Raw genomic sequence first — 21017 nt, forward strand, 5'->3', positions numbered from 1 at the left:
TTAAAAGTGGGTGTGCACAGCTAGAACGTGGCAGAACCAGCGCAGAGCAGAAGGGTTTTCACACCTCTTTGGACTTTTCTGGATTGACAGCTTCACCTGCTTTCAGGTATCAGCTTTTACTCTTCTTTTATTATCCACACGGATCAGAACAGGCACAAACAAGGCTTTTCTGACAAAACTACGGGGATTGGCTGTGTGGCACATGCTGGGAGAGCTGCTCTTCCGTGCGCCACATTAATGGTATTAAAAGCTGTGTAATGAGATTTAAACTGCAGTTTTCACAGTTGTGACTGAAGTAAGGCTTCATAACACACAGAAAAGCAGATCCTCACATTTCCAAAACTTGAGCTGACTTTTAAAATATTCTCAAGACAACTCCAACCTGCGTATTATTTCTCTCTCATATCCAAATCAAATTAACTACTGAAATACAAATGTATTCAAATGTAATACAAACCACAGCATATCAGCTCAAGCAGTTCATCACAACTGTTGAGCACGGCGGTGGAAGGATGATGATTTGGTCATAAAACTAGGACTTTCTCTCAAAATCCGGTGCCCACCGGACCTAGACACCTGGGGGGTTATGAGACCCCATTGTTATCCCTGGTTTTACGTGCGTTGGGTTTTTTTTTCATTATTTTATTTGTAATTTTTGAATATAACAGACAACAGAAATACAAACATAAATGCAAAGATACAGGAATAACACCCAGCTCCCCACCCAAAAAATAAATAAAAATAAAAAACCTGCTCTTAAAGAGTTCAAAATGATACTAATAATAGTAACAGCAATAGAATAGAGGTCTATGACGTTGTCTTACTGATTGAACATCACTGATGAACATGGCAAGTGTTAGTACAGGCAGTACTGGAGTTGAGGGGGGATGAGGGGGGATGGCATCCCCCCCTGAAATAAAAACGGTCCAAATCATCCCCCCTGTAAAACTTCCATCCCCCCTTTCCATCTCTTATGTCATTTCATCAATGAATGTGGTTTTACTGCTATTTCAACATTTAGAGTCATCACCAGAAAAATAACTTATTTGACAATTTTCACCTGTTTCAAGTAAATTTTCACTTGAAATAAGTAGGAAAATCTGCCAGTGGGACAAGATTTATCTTCTTATTACAAGCAAAAAAATCTTGTTCCACTGGCAGATTTTTCTACCTATTTAAAGTGAAAATTGTTGTTTTTCCAGTGATGAGTCTTGTTAATGTAAAAGTGTAATGAGATTTTTTTTACTAAAATGAGACATTTTAACTAGAAATAAGACACATATTCTTGTTAAGATTTTGAGTTTTTGCAGTGATCCATTTTACTTGTCCTGTGACGGACAGAGGCATATTAATAAGTTCTGTTTTTTATTGTTGTGTTTTGATGTATTGATGTAAACCCAGTGGATATTTAAAGCTTACAGAAGGCTGCATTTAACTGCTGCTATGTCATTCCTGCAGTATTTCTGCAGGTGTTTTGGTCAGTGCTACTATTTGTAATATATTATATTATTTGTAATCAGCACAAATTATCTGTCCCCATATGATAAAATCCACCATCCCCCCTGATTTTTTTTTACAACTCGAGTACTGAGTACAGGTATACATTGTGCGTTGGGTAAACTAAAGGTGAGGTGTGTTATATGCAAGTGGATGTGAGGAAAGACGACTGGCGTTATTGAGTGGTGCTTACGTAACATGACCCCCCGGTGTCTACCTGGGGGGCCTCGCCGGCTTCACCACCGTCAGAAGAGCTGGGTGATGCAGGAGATGGAGCGGGTGGAGGACCCGTGCTGAAGGACACGGGGATTTACGTAGAGACTTCCCCCAAATGGTGTTGCACTAATAAGTCCAGCAGTCTCCACCTCTCTCTCCTGCTTCTTTCTGAGGCTCTTCAGTTTGTCAATAACCCGAGTTTCAGATTATGGTTCTGTAATATGCTGATTTATGACGTCCACGGCTCTGAGGAGCAGAAGTTTGTGGGCATCATCGTCTCGTCATCGATAAATACATGAGTCCTGTCAGTCAATGTAAAAAGGTCAGGCGACACGCTAAAATTGGAGTGTTAAACGTGGGGTATCTGCTGATGTAAAAGCGGCTAACGTGAGGTCATCTGACAGCCAAAGCTTGGTTGGATTTGAGTCAAAAAACAGGACAATGATCCCAAACGTGCCATTAAAACTAAAACAGAATGTCTGAAAAAGAAAAAATAACCAAGAAGTTAGAGCCCAGCCAACGTACAGACCCAAACCTGACCGAGGTGATGTGACGAGGCCTTTTGAGGGAACCATGTCGTTCATAATCTTCTACATGTGAAACCATGTACTTAGTTTTTAAGTAATGTAATGTAATGTACTTATACAGCACTTTTCAACAGCCTTTCAGTGTGCCAAAGTGCATTACATTATGTAATAAAAAGGATGTTAAATAAGAACAATCAAAAACAACAAAACAATAAAATACGACAAAATCTAATAAGATAAAAGTGTCATCAGACAGCCATTTTAAATACGTGGGTTTTTAGTTGTCACCCCAGTCTTTATATTTTGACCTCGGGACTTTTTTAAGGGGGACTTTTTGTTGGATGCATTGATGCTGTCGATTTGAGTTTATATTTTCCTGGTTTTAAAACCTGGTATGGACCAGATGATTTTATAACACATGTGGATGCATGAAGTCGTAGAACTGGTACAGGTCTACTTTTTTGTACAGTATGTATAGGATTGTCTAAGGGTCATGTGGCATCACTGGAAGAGATTTCTCCCTTTAGTGACTCTAACACGAGTATTGTAAGAAGCTACTTGTTCCGATATAATAACTCTGTTGTAATTTTCCTGTGAAATAAACACTACATCTGAAAAGTCAATCTTGGCAACCGTAATCGTGGGTCTTTTTCCAGACTGTTTCAACAGATGCATGTAACGAACGTGGTTTCAGAAAGGTAATTAGACTTGTCTCGTATTTAAGTAATTAGATTACCTGGATGAGTGAGAGTCTACACAAGAATGAGAAGTAATTTAAGAAATGCTGAAATTATTTGTATCTGAGTTGTTGTTTTTATGGCCAGTGGACTGTTGCTCTCGTGGCACGGCTGCATCTTTGAATATTACTTCTCTAACACCTTAGTCGTTGCCTCATTCATATCAAGCATGCTGTGTCCTTTCTGAACCAAACAAGTTTAATAATGCAGACTTTTTTTTTTTTTTACTTTGTTTTTTATTGATTTTTCACATTTTGCACAATACAAAAACCAAACAGCCACACAAGAAAACAAAAAAAAACAAAACAAACAAATTAAAGTCCTGTTGGGAGTAGCATTCCTACGTCATGGTCATTTGTTAGTTCCCTGTTTCGTCCTCTGTATCTGATGATCCTTCAACAGTCTTTGTCGCTGTACCAGGTCTTGAAAGATGTCCACTTCAGCCATTTGTCCTCCAGCTGCGTTTCTTGCAGTCTTAAACGATGTGTCAGTTTTTCCATTAGATAGATTTCCTCTATTATCTCCATCCATTGTTCCTGATTCGGAGAGTCCACTCTACCCAATTTCCTTGTGATAGCTTTTTTACCCGGTATTAATAATATTTTTACTAGGTATCTATCCCCTGCATGCACACTTTCATCTGTAAAATTACACAAATAGAGTACCTTACTGCACATAGGGATCTCATACCTTAACACCTCTTGCAGAGTTTTATGTACCATCTTCCAAAACAGTTGTACCTTATCACATTTCCAAAATACATGAGCATGATCTGGGCTTACTGCTCCACATTCTCTCCAGCAGGGAAGGTTCACATTCAAATATTTACCCTTGACCTTGGGTGTTATGAAGTATCTGATCAAGTTTTTCCAAGAAAACTCCCTCCATATACGCGAATTGGTGGATGTTTGATGTATTTTCCACATATTTAGCCAATCTTGGTCGGAAATGTTTATATTAAGCTCTGACTCCCACTTTTCTTTTACATAGTCAGTCGTATTCTTGTTCATTGTCAGTTCATGGTACATTGTTGATATTATTCTACATTTGGTGTCCTTGTAAATATTAATCACTGCTTGTATCACACCATTCACTTCCATAGAGGGATCCATCTTGATTTCCTTCCTGTAATAATCTCTTAGCTGTAAGTATCTGTAGAATTCGTGTACCTCTAGATAATAATGCAGACGTTTTGAAACGTGAATGATTGAATGGATTCCTTGTCCTAAAAGGCAGAACTAAGTTTGAGTCGTGACTGGTTGCCCTTTCAGTGGACCTTACCGTCCTCTCCCTCTCCTGCAGTTCCTGCCTCTCACTGGTATAAGAATAGTTTCTTTTGGCCTGCAAAAGGAAGGTAGAAATGTTAAAAATGCAGACGAGTGTCAAAGAACAAGCTGATAACGACCATGCCAAATCTGATGTTCAAATGTTTTTAACATCTCGATTGAACAATAGCCACGGATTAGATTCGCTGTAACACAGCCAGTTATGTCTGTACATCTAATGACTTCTTGTGCAACTGTGTTTGGAAAGATGTTCAGTTTTAGATTCATCTTTCTTTAGAAATTTCCATTTGTATTTCGTTTCCATGTTTTCTTATTAGTGAAACAACAAAAATCTAGTTGTGATGAATTGTGCATGGAAGATCCTCCGTGGGTGGTATGTCCACATCGTTTGCTCGGTCTGGCTGGCTCTGGTGTTTATGTAACTGTACCTTTATTTTTTCTCAACAATTGCCACACCGAGCTGCCTGCACAAAAATGCATTTGAACATAGTGTACATGACAATTTTGGAAAGAATCTCGTCTCACTTCATTCTTGAAGTCTTCTGACCATCCTAATCTGATTTGTGGCGACAAAGAGAGATAAGTCTGTTTATGGCTCATTAGTATAGTTGGCCCTCCTTTAAGATTCAAGATTCTAGATGCTTTTTTTATCCCAATGGAAATTACTGTGCAACAGTTGCAGCACAAGGTACAAAGCTCTTTGTTGGCTATCATTGCCCTACTTCCGTCCCATTGCACCTTTTTACTCCAATTTTAACAGTATTATATGTGTATGTGTATAAATATATATATATATATATATATATATATATATATATATATATATATCCCCTGTTTCTCAGTCCTGGCCTCTGTTCACCTGTTTTGCTCCCTGGCCTCATCCTTTCCAGTTTACCTCTTCTTCTTCTTCTACCTTGAATGTGGCTTATGTTTGGATTTTGTTTCCTGACACATTAGTTTTGGTTAAGACTTATCGCCCAGCTTTTTCTCTTTCAGTTAGAGGCTTCACAGTCCGCTACAGGAGATTCTTCCTGGCCACAGCTATAAACATTGAAAAGGCTCTTTGAAAAGGCTTAAATCATGACTACAGCAACAATTAATTTATTAATAGATACTTTGCATTGAGTTTAAATTGAATATTAACAGGTTTGGGTCCTCATCAGAACTTACCTTGTCCCCTTCTTACTTCAGTAGCACCTTTATTCCACCTTTCTGTACCCTGAGGAAGGGCATGTCGTTCCCAAGGTACTAGAGCATTAACAGAGGTTAAATGCCAATCTGGAAGAGCACAACTGGGGCAAAAGGATGAAAATATCTCAGCACATTACAAGGATGGGGAGAGAAACAGCAGTCTGTGTGGGCCGACTGTTACGAGCTGTGTCACTTGACCTGAATATTGTACATTCATGGGATCATTGTGGATGTGCATCTAGACAGTGAAGGTACAAGAATAAATTAAAGCTGCAAGCAGCGATGAACGGGCCCTCGCACCCTTGTGCACATTCAGGCGTGCTGCAGTGAACGCGCTTGTATGACTTGCATGTAGATGTCTTCAGGCCTGGACATTTAGTGGATGACACCACCCACGACTCTCAATATCAAACCATTCAAAAGTTATGGCAGAAAGTAGGAACTATCAGATATCGACCAATCAGATGAAGGGGCGGGGATAACTTGCACCAATTATGTTCAAGGACTCAAAACCATGTCCGATGACACCACCCACGAGTCTTTATGTCAAACCATTCAAAAGCTATGGCAGAAAATAGGGACTATCAAATATTGACCAATCAGATGAAGGGGGAGTGCGCTTTTTGGCGTCTATCGTCGCCACGGTAACGCTTTTGACTGAGAAAAGTAATGCGCATCGTCGCAGGATCGAGATGCACATTTTGATGTATAACACACCTGGGTGCACGTTATGGTTCGGGCGAAAAAGCGGCTGAAGAAATTGCTTAAATTGCGGCAAAATTAGACGATTAATTCAAAATGGCCGACTTCCTGTTCAGTTCGGCCATGGCGCCAAGAGACTTTTCTTTAAGCTGCGACATGATGCAGGTGTGTACCGATTTTCGTGCATGTACGTCAAACCGTATTGTGGGGCTTGAGGCACAAAGTTTTCTAGGGGGCGCTGTTGAGCCATTAGGCCACGCCCATTAATGCAAACCATTAAATATCACATTTTTCGCCAGGCTTGGCTTGCGTGCAAAATTTGATTACTTTTGGGCACGTTTAGGGGGGCAAAAAGGCCCTCATTTCGTCGGAAAAATAAAAATAAAAACGAGAAAAAAAAATTAAAAAATTCCTACAGATACAATAGAGCCTTCGCACTGTCAGCGCTCGGGCCCTAATTATTCCTCTGGTTTTAACCCATTAGACTAGGAGCAGTGGCCACCGGCGTCCGGGGAGCAGTTAGGGTTAGGGGCCTTGGTTGCAATCCTGGGACTTGGGAAGACCCAAACCCACCTCTGTAACCCCTAAGCTCTACTCCTGTGTGTCTTTATACCAAAGTTTTTGTGAAAAAGTGGCTATAGTCCTAACAGAAGACTGGAAAAGTGGCAAATCTGGATCCAAAACAATTACACTGAATGTTGATGACCTCAATTGCAATCGATGACCGTCCCATCTCTACCTTCCCATGTTGTTTGCATGAATTTGTCTATATTTTGTGTTTCAGGATGTCTTTGCAAGGCAGTTTTCTGACCGATGACCAGTTTCTGTGCTCCATCTGCCTTGAGGTGTTCACCAACCCTTGTTCCACACCATGCGGTCACAGCTTCTGCATGGCTTGCATCTCCAGATACTGGGATGGAACCAAGGTGTGCAACTGTTAAAGGCTTCCAGCTATTATTGTCTGCCTTTTCTATTCCTACTCTCTTAGGTTTTTCCTATAATTCATTTATTTCATTTGTTTTAATCCAATCTTTTTTCTTTCTTTTGCCTGGTGTTATCTTTTATTTTTGTTGTCCTTGATTTCTTCTCTGCTTTGTTCTTTTTAATTCCATCCATCCATCCATCCATCCATCCATCCATCTCTTACAGGTGACCCAGTGTCCATTATGTAAGAAGACCTTCCAGAAACGGCCAGACCTCCAGGTCAACAGGACTCTACGAGAGATCACAGAGCAGTTCAAATCCATGACGGGTGGAGAGGTATCAGGAAGGGAGAAGAACAGAGGAAAAGGAGGATTTAAAGGAGTTGAAGAATTAAAGAAGAGGAAGACGCCTCGGAGGCTGCCAGAGGCCCAGATAACCCTGACCCGTAAGTCTCAGAATCAGGGTAAGCCTGCGTGTTTCATAGATGAATCAATATGTTTTTATATGACAATGCTCATATGAAGGTAATCAATCCCACATACGGAGGGTACAGTCGTCATGGTGCTCTACTTGAAATAAAACTTGAAATGTAAAATCAAAAGCTACCTGGTTAAATTTAGTATCCAAAATACTTGGTAAAGCTTACGGTAAGATTAAAGTCTTTTTATGAAATACTAGTACAGTTGCCTGGAGATAAGTGATGTGGGCACTTTGTGGATGTGTTTTGAAAAAGAAAAAAACAACAACATATGGAAAGCACACAGCAAGTATTTCTGGTTTTCTGTCAGATGTCTTGTACGTAGCAAGACAAATGACCTGACGCACACCTCTAGGCAGTACAATAAGTACAGTGGGACAGCCTGCTGTCAGACATGTACATGACAAATGTACAGGAGGCTCTTAAAGCAGTTTTGAACTCAAAGCTTTTGCTTGGGGATTATTTGGCGAGCTTTTTCTTGCGTTAAGCTTTGTTTCTTGACAGGCGAGCCCATCTCAACTTTGGCTCCTCCAACCACAAACTCCCTGGCTTCGTCGGTACCGAAAGACACAGAGCTCACAAGCCCGAACCAGGACTGGACACATCCCCCGCCTCCCAACTCCCGCTCCAGCGGCCGCCGAAGGTTCACCCTGAGTGGCGCCGCTAGCCTCCAGAGTCTCCCGCTGTGCGACATCCACCGGAGGGGAATACTGGTGAAATGAGACATCACTATCTTACACTCAGTACTCGAGTTGAGGGGGGATGAGGGGGGATGGCATCCCCCCCTGAAATAAAAACGGTCAAAATCATCCCCCCTGTAAAACTTTCCATCCCTTATGTCATTTCATCAATGAATGTGGTTTTACTGCTATTTCAACATTTAGAGCCATCGCCAGAAAAATAACACCAGAAAAATTTGACAATTTTCCCCTGTTTCAGGTAAATTTTCACTTGAAATAAGTAGGAAAATCTGCCAGTGGAAGAAGATTTATCTTCTCATTACAAAAAAATCTTGTTCCACTGGCAGATTTTTCTACTTATTTCAAGTGAAAATCTACTTGAAACAGGTGAAAATTGTTGTTTTTTCCAGTGATGAGTCTTGTTTTAAGTGTAATAAGATTTTTTTACTAAAATGAGACATTTTAATTAGAAATAAGACAAATATTCTTGTTAAGATTTTGAGTTTTTGCAGTGATCCATTTTACTTATCCTGTGAAGGACAGAGTCATATTGATAGGTTCAAAAAACTGTTTTTTATTGTTGTGTTTTGATGTATTTGATGTAAGCCCAGTGGATATTTAAAGCTTACAGAAGGCTGCATTTAACTGCTGCTATGTCATTCCTGCAGTATTTCTGCAGGTGTTTCGCGTAGGAATGAAGCACCATGCTCTCCCTTCCATTGCTCTCAGGTTTACTGCAGGACCGACCACGTGTTCATCTGCCCCGAATGTGAGACCGAGGACCATTACGACCACGACACCGTGACTATTGAGGCTGAATGGATGGAAACCAAGGTTAGGAACAACAAACACATTCAGGTTTCCAGTGAAGCAGTAAAGCTCAGAGGAATGTTGTAACAATGGTTTCTAAGAGGAGGAACAATGAAGATGGTAAGAACTTCCTCATCTTCAGAAATGCAAGCCAGCAGACAACTGGTACAGATCCCTCCAGTGGGCACAACCGCCTCGCTGAACCGTGGTACCAGCAGAGCAGGTTGGTTGAGAGTAGCTGCTGGTTTTTGACATTTGAGCTACATTTGGCCAAAGATCCCCTGGACATATTGGCCAATATAATACTTGCCACTGGCATAACTGAGCCAAAGGTGCCAGAAGTGGCCCAGAATAGTCCCAACTGTGGTACCAACCTAGGAAAGGTAAGGTAACTTTATTGATCCCCAAAGGTAGATTTGTTTGCAGGTAAAAAGTAAAACTTACAACAGCACCATACAGTACAGTGACAGTGACACAAGACAAACAGGAGAATAACTAGGGATGTCCCGATACCATTTTTTTCAAACCGAGTACGAGTATTTTAATTTGTGTACTCGCCGATACCGAGTACCGATCCGATACTTCTACCACAAAAATAACTAGGCTAAAAATGCAATGAAAAATGCATTGAATTGGATGACAGGTTTTATTTGCAACAGAAATTCAATTTTAAACAAAACTCGGCCAGCGGAGCTTTCCCCTGCACTTTAGTCTCATCGCAGGTAACTGCACATGTGCGGTGCTTCACCTGAAGCCGTCCGTGTGAAACAACATAAACAATCAAATAGAATTTAAAAAACAGGCTAAATGAAATGATTTTACACACTCTTGTACAGTAGGTGGCGGTATGCACCTTAAAGTTGGTTGCGATCCGCCAATAAAACAGAGAAGAAGAAGAAGAACATAAACAATCCCATTGTTACAGTCCGGTTATATAGAGTGATACCCATGAGTGAGACTGGCAGCGCCGTTTCAGGCAAGATAGCGAAAATTAAAGGAACTTGAGGCCGGATTGAGGCAGGATTTATGAAAGAAATTCGTATACGTTTTAAGTTTTCTAGTAATAATGTCAGATGAAGCGTTCCAAACCAAAAAGAATGAGCCCTCTAGTGTGTCTCTCCGTTGCCTTGAACAGGCTGTGTGCTGCAAAATGTGCTGCAATTCGGGCCCAAATTTCCCACGCTGTCCTGCGGATGTGACGTCACATGACGCTGCATGTGCGTTCTCCCCGTTCTCCCGTGCCGGCTTCGCTGTTGGCTCCAGTACCCCCAACGGCCGTCGTAGCGAAGGGTGGCGCTAGAGAGTCTCATTTCTTAAAAGGAGCCTCATGCTCCTTTAATGCAGCGGGACGTCAGCAGGGTGGACATATTTCAGAATAAGGGACGACAACAGAAGCAAGACAGACTGCGGGCTGCCGGTGCGGCTAACGCGGCTCACGGCTAACCGGAATGTAATAATGGGATTGTTTATGTTGTACTGTGAGTTACGTGGAGTGTTTAATAAAGTTCCCTGTGAGTAAGGGTAATACTCAACCGTCCAGTTTGTATAATTAAGGAAGATAGAATTTACTGAAGCATGGAACAGCTGGGCTGGCTACAGCCACAGAGCAGCAGCTCTCTGGCTCAGCCAGGCTGCAGACTGACCCGGGGAGCCGCGGGGCGGCTCAACATCTCCCCCTAGTGGAGCTAACCAGTAACTACAAGTATCGGTCCGCGGTATCAGAAGGAAGATACTGACATTTGCCGTATAGTGGATGAAATGTATCATCTAAGATGGTAAAGGTAAAGGTTAGATAAACCTCGGGCAACGCTAGTAGCCTAAAAAGCTTGCCACATGGCATCACTTCAAACCTCGATATCCCCTCAAAAGGAGACAGAGTTATGTCTTGGCTGGTTTCTCTCTGGAGTTTTTGAGTTGGTACCCCAGAAAACCTGTGGTCACCTGACGGGCTTCAGGTCCTGCTGTGGTTTAGTTACAATCAAAACTCACGGTGGACCAGTATTTTATACAGATGTATGCTATTATTATAAGTGTGACACCTAATATGTAGTTTTGACTGGTTTGTTTTTAGGCCAAACTTGTTGTGTCGGAGCAGCAGATCCAGGAAATGATCCAGCAGAAAACGAGAAAGATCGAAGAGATCAGGATGTCAGTGACAGAGTTGGAGGTTAAACACACACACACACACACACACACACACACACACACACACACACACACACACACACACACACACACACACACACACACACACACACACACACACACACACACACACACACACACACACACACACACACACACACACACACACACACACACACACACAGAAGTATGCATATCAGCTTCTTTTCCTTATAGAGCTTTCTGCAACAGTTACGAGTTCATTACGAGTTAATTTAATCAAACCTCTAACAGGATCAATATTTTATTTTTGGCCCCTTCAATGTCCAAAGAATTTATTCAGTTTAATCAGTGACCTTTTTCTTTTTTATCAACGCTGCAAAACACATCTTAGAGCTGTCAAACTAATTTCCATATGCTTTATGATTTAAATGTCTTAAATCTTTTTTCTACTTATTTTAAAGGGTGGACTTTTACTTCACTATTACTGTTCACACAATTAGTTTTAAACGATTTTAAAGCTGGTTGCCTTTATTGTCAACTGCAATGATTTCATTCAATTTTTTTTTTGAAGATTTCATATAAAATTCTTGTGGTTTACAAACCCAATACTGATCAATACAGTATCTTCTAGAAAGTTCAGCTGAGCAGCCAAATCTTACCTGAGTTTTCCAATTTCATGACATTTTATTTGTCTATTATCAATTTTGCAACATTTTCATGACCTAATGTACGCAATTATATCCATTACACGTGTTTATGATGTTCAAGTTATTTAAAGTTTAAAATTAAAAGTTTCTATCTTTGCTCACCGACTGACTGCAGACGAGTCATTTGCTGTAATTTGGGGTTAAAGTTGAACCCAGGCCTTAAACGCTTCCACCCCCAGGTGGCGATGGAGCGGGAGACGGTGGGCAGCGTGGGTCTGTTCTCCATGCTGGCCTCCGCCATCGAGCGCTCCCAGGCTCAGCTGATGGAGGTGATGGAGATCAGCCGCCGGACGGCCGAGCGCCAGGCCGACGCCATGATCCGGGACCTGGAGAGGGAGGTGGAGGAGCTCCGGAGGAGAGAGAGCGCGCTGGCCGAGCTGGCCCAGTCAGACGACCACTTGCACTGCGTTAAGGTTGGTGACACTCTGAAGTTCAGTGCAGGTCGACTGGTGGAGAAGGAACGCAACACGTTCAGGGTATCCGGGAAATCCTTCCGAATGTACTTCTACCTTGTTTCCAGATGTTCTCCACCATCTCCAACCCCCCACCCACCAAAGACTGGACTGCAGTGTCCGTGAACGCCGACCTGGGGACATCCATGGTCTACAGATCTCTGGCCGCTCTGGTGGACAAGTTCCAGAAAGAGTTGAAGAACGTCCTAGAAACCGGTTAGCGCCACACAGAACCCCAAGCTTGTTCCCGCCATGAACGACCAGGAACTACACCAAGAACGGAAGAATAGCTGACTTCTATGGAAGAAGATTAGGCAGGGCCGGCCCAAGCCTCCATGGGGCCCTAAAAAAAAATAGGATTTTGGGGCCCTCTATTACTGCCAATAATACTGATTATTGATCATTCACACACCCACTATTAACGTATTTAATGTTCTTCCCTGTCATTACAAATACACTTGTAAAACTAGATGTAAGAACTTTTTGTTGTAGTTAGATTGTAATCCACAGCGATTAACACCATGGAAGCTACAACAGATTAACAAATTTGCAGAAAAATCTTTCAATGAATATTTATCAAAGTCAGCAACTGCCCCTACTGGCCACACAGAGAAGCAACAGATAAAAGGTCAAAGAGCTGCACAGTTGCTGCAGTGTTGTTTCCATCATCCTATTGTCAGCCCGGCATGTTTTTACCCATTTATGGTTTTTAATCTGAAATGGGAGCAAATTCAGCTACAAGAACAACCTGGGCTTGATTTACACTTAATATTTAAAGTGATATAGTACTAAGTGTGATACTGAGTGCCATCTACAGTGTAGGCCAACTAAAAGAAACAAAATAATCAAATGGATCATTTATAAACCATTTATTGTAAACACGTTATCTACTTTATTTTTGGTTTAAAATAAACTGCAACAGCAATGTGCAGCAACAATTTGAAGTGGAACAACAATTAAGTGCAACAACAAAGTACTACAAAAACTAGAATTATAATTAAAATCACTCAACTTAGATAAACAGTACCTCGTCAATATGTGTATTGATGTAAAAATACAGTATATATATATTTTTTTTTTAACTCTTGGGGGCCATAGTGGTCACGGAGCCCTAAGCAGCCGCTTAGTTCGCTTATGCCTCTGGGATTAGGGCCACTCTAGAAAAAAAAATTTAATCTGAGAAAAAGTCAGAATTCTGACTTGAACCTCAGAAATTTGACTTTTTTCAGAAAAGTGAGGGAGAATTCTGACTGTTTGTCTCAGAATTCAATTTCTTTTTCTTCAGTGGCCCCAATCCTCTTCCTTAGATTTCCTTCTGAAACCCTGAACTACTTTTGGGATGGGGCCCGTCAACCACTGCATCATTAAACACTGAAACACTGCCACCAGGTGGGAGAACTTGATCGGGTCACGCTGGTGTGTTGGAGGCCGCCTGCTCTCAAGTCCTTTCATTTTAATTACCTTTAAACGATTCTCACATCAATTTTTCCTGTAATGATCAGTTAAACCTAAAGTAGACTCGTTTCAGTTCCTGAAACGTCCCGTTTCTGTGCAGGTTTCCCTACACCCGGACTGGAACCGAGTCCAGTGCGACAACAGCCCAGTGAGTGTCGACTCCCTTTGTTTCCTTAAAAATAACAGACCGGTTCTGAATATTCATGCAGGATAAAAACTAAATAATATGCAACATTCAGCTTAAGCATCAGTTGATACACTTTGTAATGTCATATTTTTGTCTCCCTGCAGGGGTCAAGAGGGTTCAGGAATATGCACGTATGTTAAACTCAAACTCTCCCAGTTCACGTCATGGATTTACATAACACTTGTATTGATTTGTGGACATTTTTCAAGTGTTTATCTGTATTATATGATTACTTATTTTTTGATGCCCTCACTAAAGCTAAATCTCGTTCTGAGAGATGAAATCCATGTGATGCATCTACAAAACTACGAAGATGCTTTGATCTAAAAAGGCATTTCTGAATGTTTTACATTAGTAAACGAAACCCACCTTTTTTCTTCCCAAATGAAGAATCTTGCAAATGTACAAAAATGTTTTTCCTCCACCAGATTTGACATTTATACAATATTTTTTTACAACATATATTTCCGACTAATGAATGCACAGATATCCGAATATCCAAATATGCAAGACCTAAATACAAATATATAGACATGCTGAGAAATCTGTTTAACAATTTGTGAAATAAATAAATAGTCTTCAAAACTCAGAGCTGAGTGTCCACCTGACAGGTGAATGTAGTTATGAGTACAGGTATTTAGCACTAGTATCTTTAGAGGGATGTTATATCGTCGGGACTACTTTAAATATGCTTTCCCAATAAATGTTGCTTAAAATTCCTTTAAGCCTATTGATCGTGTACATTTTGTATTCAGATACATGTAAATAAACATACAAAGGTTAAATAGTGCTCTTATGTTTATCAAGATTTTTTTGTTGTGGTTTTATTAAATTTTTTGTTGGTATCACTGTCACTGATTAACCATCGTATAAATATCAAAAATGATTTCAAATATTGTCTGCAAATTATTCTTTTGAGTTTCGCTACAAAATCTGAATAATTGAGGCTTTGAAGGATTTTATTTCTTTTAAAATTCAACTTAGCTCCGAGGTCCAAATTGCAATTTTAGGATTTATCTAGGGTCTTAAGATTAATCAGTTTAAGTCTCAATATGTTAAAAAAAGAAACCTTTCACGTAAGAGACTTTTTCGTCTGCATAACAGATGCAATGAAACCTAAATGATGGTCACAATAAATCCAAACAGGTTTGAGAGATCAACATTAAATGAAACCTTTTCCTTTTCTTAAATCTCAGTGGACGTTACTCTGGACCCGACCACTGCCCACCCCAGACTGGTGCTGTCAGAGGACCGCAAAAGTGTGAGACACCTGTTTAATATCTACACTAATTAAACTCATTAACAACCAACTCATTAACGGTGAAACACGGCCTCTGCAGGTGAGGTGTGGAGGTCGGCACCAGCTGGTGCCGGACAACCCAGAACGCTTCGACAGGGTGGTGTGCGTGCTGGGGAGGGAGGCCATGTCATCCGGAAAACATTACTGGGAGGTAACGACATGAGGATACAAGTACGGATCCACCTCTATGATCGTGGGGGGCCTTGATTTGATTGTGAACAACCGTGTCTTGCGTGAACAGGTGGAAGTGGGCGGTAAAACCGACTGGGACCTGGGCGTGGCCCGGAGATCGGTAAACAGGAAGGGGAAAATCGACTACACACCAAACAACGGCTTCTGGTTCCTGAGTCTGAGAAACAGGTGGGTTCTGCAGCCGGAGAAGCTGCTGATTCACAATAGCTGTGATGTCAGCATGCGTCTTTCAGTTTAAGCAACAAAAAAAACTAAAAACATAATTAATTAATAAGCATCCTGATCTGGTATATAGTGTGTATGAACCAAATCTTTACCAAAATAATCCAAAGTGAGCAATTTTAAAAAGAGAGAAAAATTACACTTTGGTTCGCCAGACATCCCAACAATTTGATTCTTTCAGATTTTGGTTTTCAAATACACGCTCGTTGTCTTTGAAACAAAATAATTTAATGTTGGCTCAAAAAGTTGCACAGACTTGTTTGGATCTTCAGGCATTTTACATGTGTTGCGCATTTCTTGTTTTTGAATTAAAAAACAAGTAACTCTTACAGAGTCACAGCTCCTGAATGGTCGAACCACCTCACTCGTTTTCTCTCTCGTGCTCCCTTCAGGAGTAAATACGCCTTTCGCACCGAACCGTCCACAGACGTCCACATGAACCTCCCGCCACAGAAGATCGGGATATTTGTGGACTACGAGAAAGGACAGGTGCAGGATAGAAAATACAACTCTTCTGTTTTAGTATCAGGCCTGCCTCCGCTCAATTCATCAAGCATGACTGTGTCCTGTTTCTGTTTGTGTCTTCTTGGCTTCACAGGTGTCGTTCTACAACGTTGATGCCAAAGTCCACATCTACACTTTCAATGACATTTTCAGTGAGAACGTTTACCCGTTCTTCAGCCCGTGCACGAATAAATCAGGGAAGAACGACATGCCTCTGATAATCACACCGGTCAACATGTCGGACTAGAGCCCGGCTCTTTGGTTAGTACAAGTGCTCTGTAAAGATAAGAGTGAACGAATAATAAATAATAAATAAATATTTAAGAACAAAAGAATCCGCAGAATCCATCACCAGCGTCTTCAGTGTGTGTGGACTGACGTCAGACGGATCAGTTTAACATGTTTTAATGTAATAATTTATCAAACTAATCACATTACGATACATTTACAGACACATGTACTTGAGCATTAAGTCAGTTTCTCAGGATTAAACCTCTAAAAAACACAGCAGTCTGATTTCTGCTGATGGTAAAAATGAGGCTGTTTAGCTTAGCTTAGCATAAAGACCAGCAAAAGTCTGGCTGCCGACTCGATTATCTAACAATTTATTATGCTAAGGTAGGCTAACAGTTTCACCAGAGTGGAAGACATTCACATAACGTAACAATTTTATCTTTAAAACGTGACAATCTCCCCATTTGAAACAAAAACATGTCTTTCCATTAGTATTTGAAATATTAGTACAGTCACTTTGCAGATGTGTCATTATGTATATATACATATCTATGCAGTGTTTTACTCTAGTTACTATTCACTGATTCCAGTTTTCTTGGTTAACCTACTGATTCAAAATCAGCCGGTTAAAGTCGGACAGGTTCCTTCAAAGTTTATTTCTTTAATCTTTGGCTGTAAAATAGTTAAATGATAAACCTTCACATGGTAAATGTAAACTTCCCATCTCCAGCTGATCCAACGCTGGATCTCTAATTCTACTCAGTGGAATTGTACTTTAAAAAAAAAGAAAGTATGATATGTGAAGTATTTGTACATTTTAAATCAATTGTCTCTAATCTTTTTGACTTTTTGTCTTTTAAAGTTTTGTATCTTTCTAATATTTGTGATATTAAATGAAGTGTGAACACACAAAAGCAGCGTGTGAATGTAAATGTGTCCAAACCTGCGGGGAAACGGATAATCTCTCCTTTCTTTGGGTCAATAAACAGGTCGTTTTTGGGGTTTTCTGGTCTCTGAAGGGTAAACTTTGTTGTTCAGGTCGGGGTCAGACCTGGGAGATGTTTTCAGTGTTTGCTTTTGCTGATCCAAACTTGTTATACAGTAAAATAAGCGTACCATACTGTACTGGTTTTGGCACAGTTCTGTTTAAGGATAAAGGAGGAGCTAAAAACACTGCTCTCAACTGATTGGTCAGAAAGGGATCATCTCTTCTGTGCAACATGGAGATAAACACAAAGACGCTAAAGTCTTAAATTCTTCTTCATCCATTTCATGGATCAGAGGTACCGTCACGTGGTTGTGACGTCGTCTTGAGACGTAGCAGAAGCTACAGCTCTGATCCCACACTCGGTGGTGGTAACACGAGCTGGATCAGATCTATTTTAAAAGCAGCACCAAAGAACCTTTTCCCCGGTTAACTGCGGGGTTGAGTTCCTACTATGAAGCTAGTCAAGTCAAGTCAACTTTATTTATAAAGCACTTTAAAAACACCAACATGCTAAAATTTCATCGTTTGGCCTCTTGTTCCTTCAGTCTCTTATTTTACTTTTACTTTCTTGAGTCGATCAGTCACCTCTGCCAATATGTCCACTGGGACTCTGAGAGCTGGTTTCCATGACGACGGTGTAGATGAGTGACACTACACTGATGTCCCACCAGGATGGGAGTTTGAAGTCACCGTAGCTGCTTTTTTGCTGATAATCATGAAAGAGAAGTAAATTAAGCTTTAAGAGACGTGTTTAAAGTGTCGGGTTCAGTGTGTTTTCAGTGTTCTTCGTGCTGAACCTCAAACGTGTCCTTCCCCTTCGGTGATGGTGTGGATCGGATCCCTTCAGACAAACTTTGCAAGCGTGAAAAGGTTAATGAAGAAAGGACCGTCTGGAGAAGACGTGTCTTCCTCTCACATCTCCTTCTGGTCACCCCTCATCTTTGGTTTGATTATCTATGAAAACGTGGAAGCGGGGGAGTTCCTGGGCTCGGCTTCCCTTGAAATGGATCAGTACAAACAGTCCTTTTCATTCACTTTCTATTCTCTAACAAAGTCAAAAACACTGTAGGAACCCCATCCACACCATCACTTAAGTGGAATTACATTTTTGAGACTTGTCAGAGGCTCAAATGTGCAGTTTTATTCTGAAAGGTTGATTTCTCCCACCGCTAACATGAATTAACTCCCACGTCGTTGCAAAGATCTGTTTAAACCCCAAACTGCTTCTGTTCACCCCATTCTGGTCCATGATGAAGGTTTTAAACCTCCGACCTTCTAGTGACAGACTTGGGTCTTGGACTTGGTCTTGGCCTTCTGGTTCTGCAGCAGGATGTGTTCGGCGAACTCCCTCACAGCTCCCGTTCCTCCGGCGAGCCCACACGTGTACTTCGCAGCCTTGACGGCGTCTGCAGGAGCATCTCCAGGCGCTGCACTCATGCCGGCCACTTTCAGACAATAGATGTCTTCTCTGTCGTTACCTGAGAGGAGAAAGGGATAAGTTGGATTCAAAACCCGGAGCTGTGAGAGGAGCCGCCTCCTGGGACCAGAACCCCCCGCAGCTCAGACCGGTGACCCTTAGACGGCGGTAGACCAGCCAAGCCTCAGCTAGCTGATGCTCTTTGAATCTCTTCACATGAATGACATGTTTACTCCAAAGCCATAATGGAAACTTTTTTGTTAATAATCTCTCCAAAATATTTAGTAAAAACAAGGAAAAGCAGCCCAGATTTTATCAACGCGCCCAGTCCTATATTTTTCAGCCCAAAGTCAAATGAAGGCCAATTGGACTGAAACCCGCCCAATCTGGCCACCCCGACTGAGGCAAATGTATTTCTCCTCAAAACTATTTCATAAACTTTTCCCTTTTTAAAGTGTAAGAAAACTTTTTAATGAAGACTGGATGCATTCCCTCTAAATCCAAGACCCTTGGACTGAGATTTAAGACAAATTAAGACATTTAAAGGCCTTATTTTATCAAAATGGAATTTAAGACTTTTTAAGGACCCACGGCTGCACTGATCTCGCCCGGTCAGCATCCAGCCAGGGACCTCCACTGAGATCGCAGGGGGCTGAAAGGCTGCAGTTACTTCTAATATCCACTGACACAAACTTTGAAGCGACAGACCAGCATCTAAGATGTGATGAAAACTCCCCCATTTTCTACAAATTAACTGGTTCCTCAACCATTTTCTTCAGATCCATATCTTGTAAAAGTTTATGAAGAGTGCAGTTTTATCTGCACTAGTGATGCACCGAAATGAAAATTTGTGGCCGAATACCGAACAATACCGAACATGGTTCTTTGCAGTTTTTCATTTATTTTGCCAATTTTCTCACCATTGCATAAATCAAATAAATTTGATTTAGGCATGCTTTTAAAAGAAAAAAATCTTTTACAAAATTACAAGGTAGAAAACATTTTGTTGAACATAAAAAACTGAAATTTTTTTAATTTCCCAGCATTTCTTAAATATTCCAGCAGACATTATACCAGCAAAGAACAATAACTTAAAATAAATAAATTAGCAAAATACATTTTTTGGCCATCTTTGAGCTTACGTTAGGCTCAACTTACTGAACATTGTAACATAGGCCTTAAAACAATAAAAATGCATTAAAGCGCTCAGGGTTTTTTATCATTTCAAATGATAAATCAAACTTGTAGTGCTGAAAGACTTTGCAGATGTGCCCCCTCTAGATATTTGAGCAGAACATTCATTGCAAACAGCCATTCTTGTATTATTCTTTGCCCCTCTAAAATACTTCCACACTGCTGACATGTTTGCGCCGCACCACTTCACTCCACGCTCTTCGCTGTTTGATTTCGTCATCTAAACGCACCAGTAATAGATTGATTTATGTTGTTTTGGTTCCACCTGCTGGTGAATGTTAGTTAAATTCTTATGTGGTTAGTTTTTGGTTGGCCAACGATTTATGTGGTGCGCAACAGTTACGGAGCGGCCAGTCTATTTCCTTATATTACAACGCCGTTATTAATTGTTCGGTTTTTTTCCCACTTATTCCACCGAACACCGAAAGTGTTTTTTTTGCCATTTTCAGCCGAACAATTTCGGTTACCGAACAATCGGTGCATCACTAATCTGCACCCCTCTGTTGGGTAACAGCGACGCAGATGAGTGGACAACACTGCACATCCTCAACACATCACAGTGGAATCAAAGATAATTTCTGCTACAAACTATCAGCTTCAGTCACGACTCTCTAACCTGCCGTCGTAACAGTGATTGAACCTTTTTATAGTTTCCCTTTAGAGAGTAATGAAGTCATAAGAAGGGGCGGCTTCTTTACCCATGTATGCAACATTCTTCCAGTCCAGCTCCTTCTCGTGTTTCTTCATGACCGATTCAAGTTGTTTCAGGAAGTCGTCTCCCACCTGCTCCACCTGGAAGCCCATCTTCTGGCAGGAGGTGGCGGGGTCTCCGCTGGACGTCAGCAGCACCACCTGGAGAAAGCAGACAGGGTCTAGCGAGGAGCTATTTACGATACAGATAGGGGTGGGACGATACGGGTAACTCACGATTCAATACTGTGGCGATTTGTGGTCCACGATAACGATAATATCACGATACACGATATCTAC

At 41.1% G+C, this 21017-nt stretch overlaps 2 protein-coding genes across 2 annotated transcripts in view; one reads left to right on the top strand and one right to left on the bottom strand.

The window, feature by feature from the left end:
- Nucleotides 1–17349, top strand: LOC133420821 (E3 ubiquitin-protein ligase TRIM7). The gene is made up of 15 exons (XM_061710672.1): nucleotides 1–106; nucleotides 6941–7082; nucleotides 7306–7525; nucleotides 8063–8271; nucleotides 8968–9072; nucleotides 11120–11215; nucleotides 12062–12295; nucleotides 12403–12550; nucleotides 13890–13937; nucleotides 14081–14107; nucleotides 15173–15237; nucleotides 15317–15427; nucleotides 15518–15636; nucleotides 16083–16179; nucleotides 16289–17349. The coding sequence occupies exons 2-15, from the start codon at nucleotides 6942–6944 to the stop codon at nucleotides 16439–16441; spliced, it is 1773 nt and encodes a 590-aa protein (XP_061566656.1). The 5' UTR covers nucleotides 1–106; nucleotide 6941; the 3' UTR covers nucleotides 16442–17349.
- Nucleotides 16584–21017, bottom strand: part of cmasa (cytidine monophosphate N-acetylneuraminic acid synthetase a) — a 12773-nt gene continuing 8339 nt past the window's right edge. Inside the window, exons 7-8 of the mRNA XM_061710673.1 lie at nucleotides 20726–20879; nucleotides 16584–18894 (exon numbers count right to left, since the gene is read on the bottom strand). Coding sequence (XP_061566657.1) covers nucleotides 18692–18894; nucleotides 20726–20879 — 357 coding nt within the window. The 3' untranslated portion in view covers nucleotides 16584–18691. The remainder of the gene's footprint in view (nucleotides 18895–20725; nucleotides 20880–21017) is intronic.

Source organism: Cololabis saira, chromosome 20 (genome assembly GCF_033807715.1).
Source record: "Cololabis saira isolate AMF1-May2022 chromosome 20, fColSai1.1, whole genome shotgun sequence".
Lineage (NCBI taxonomy): Eukaryota > Metazoa > Chordata > Actinopteri > Beloniformes > Belonidae > Cololabis > Cololabis saira.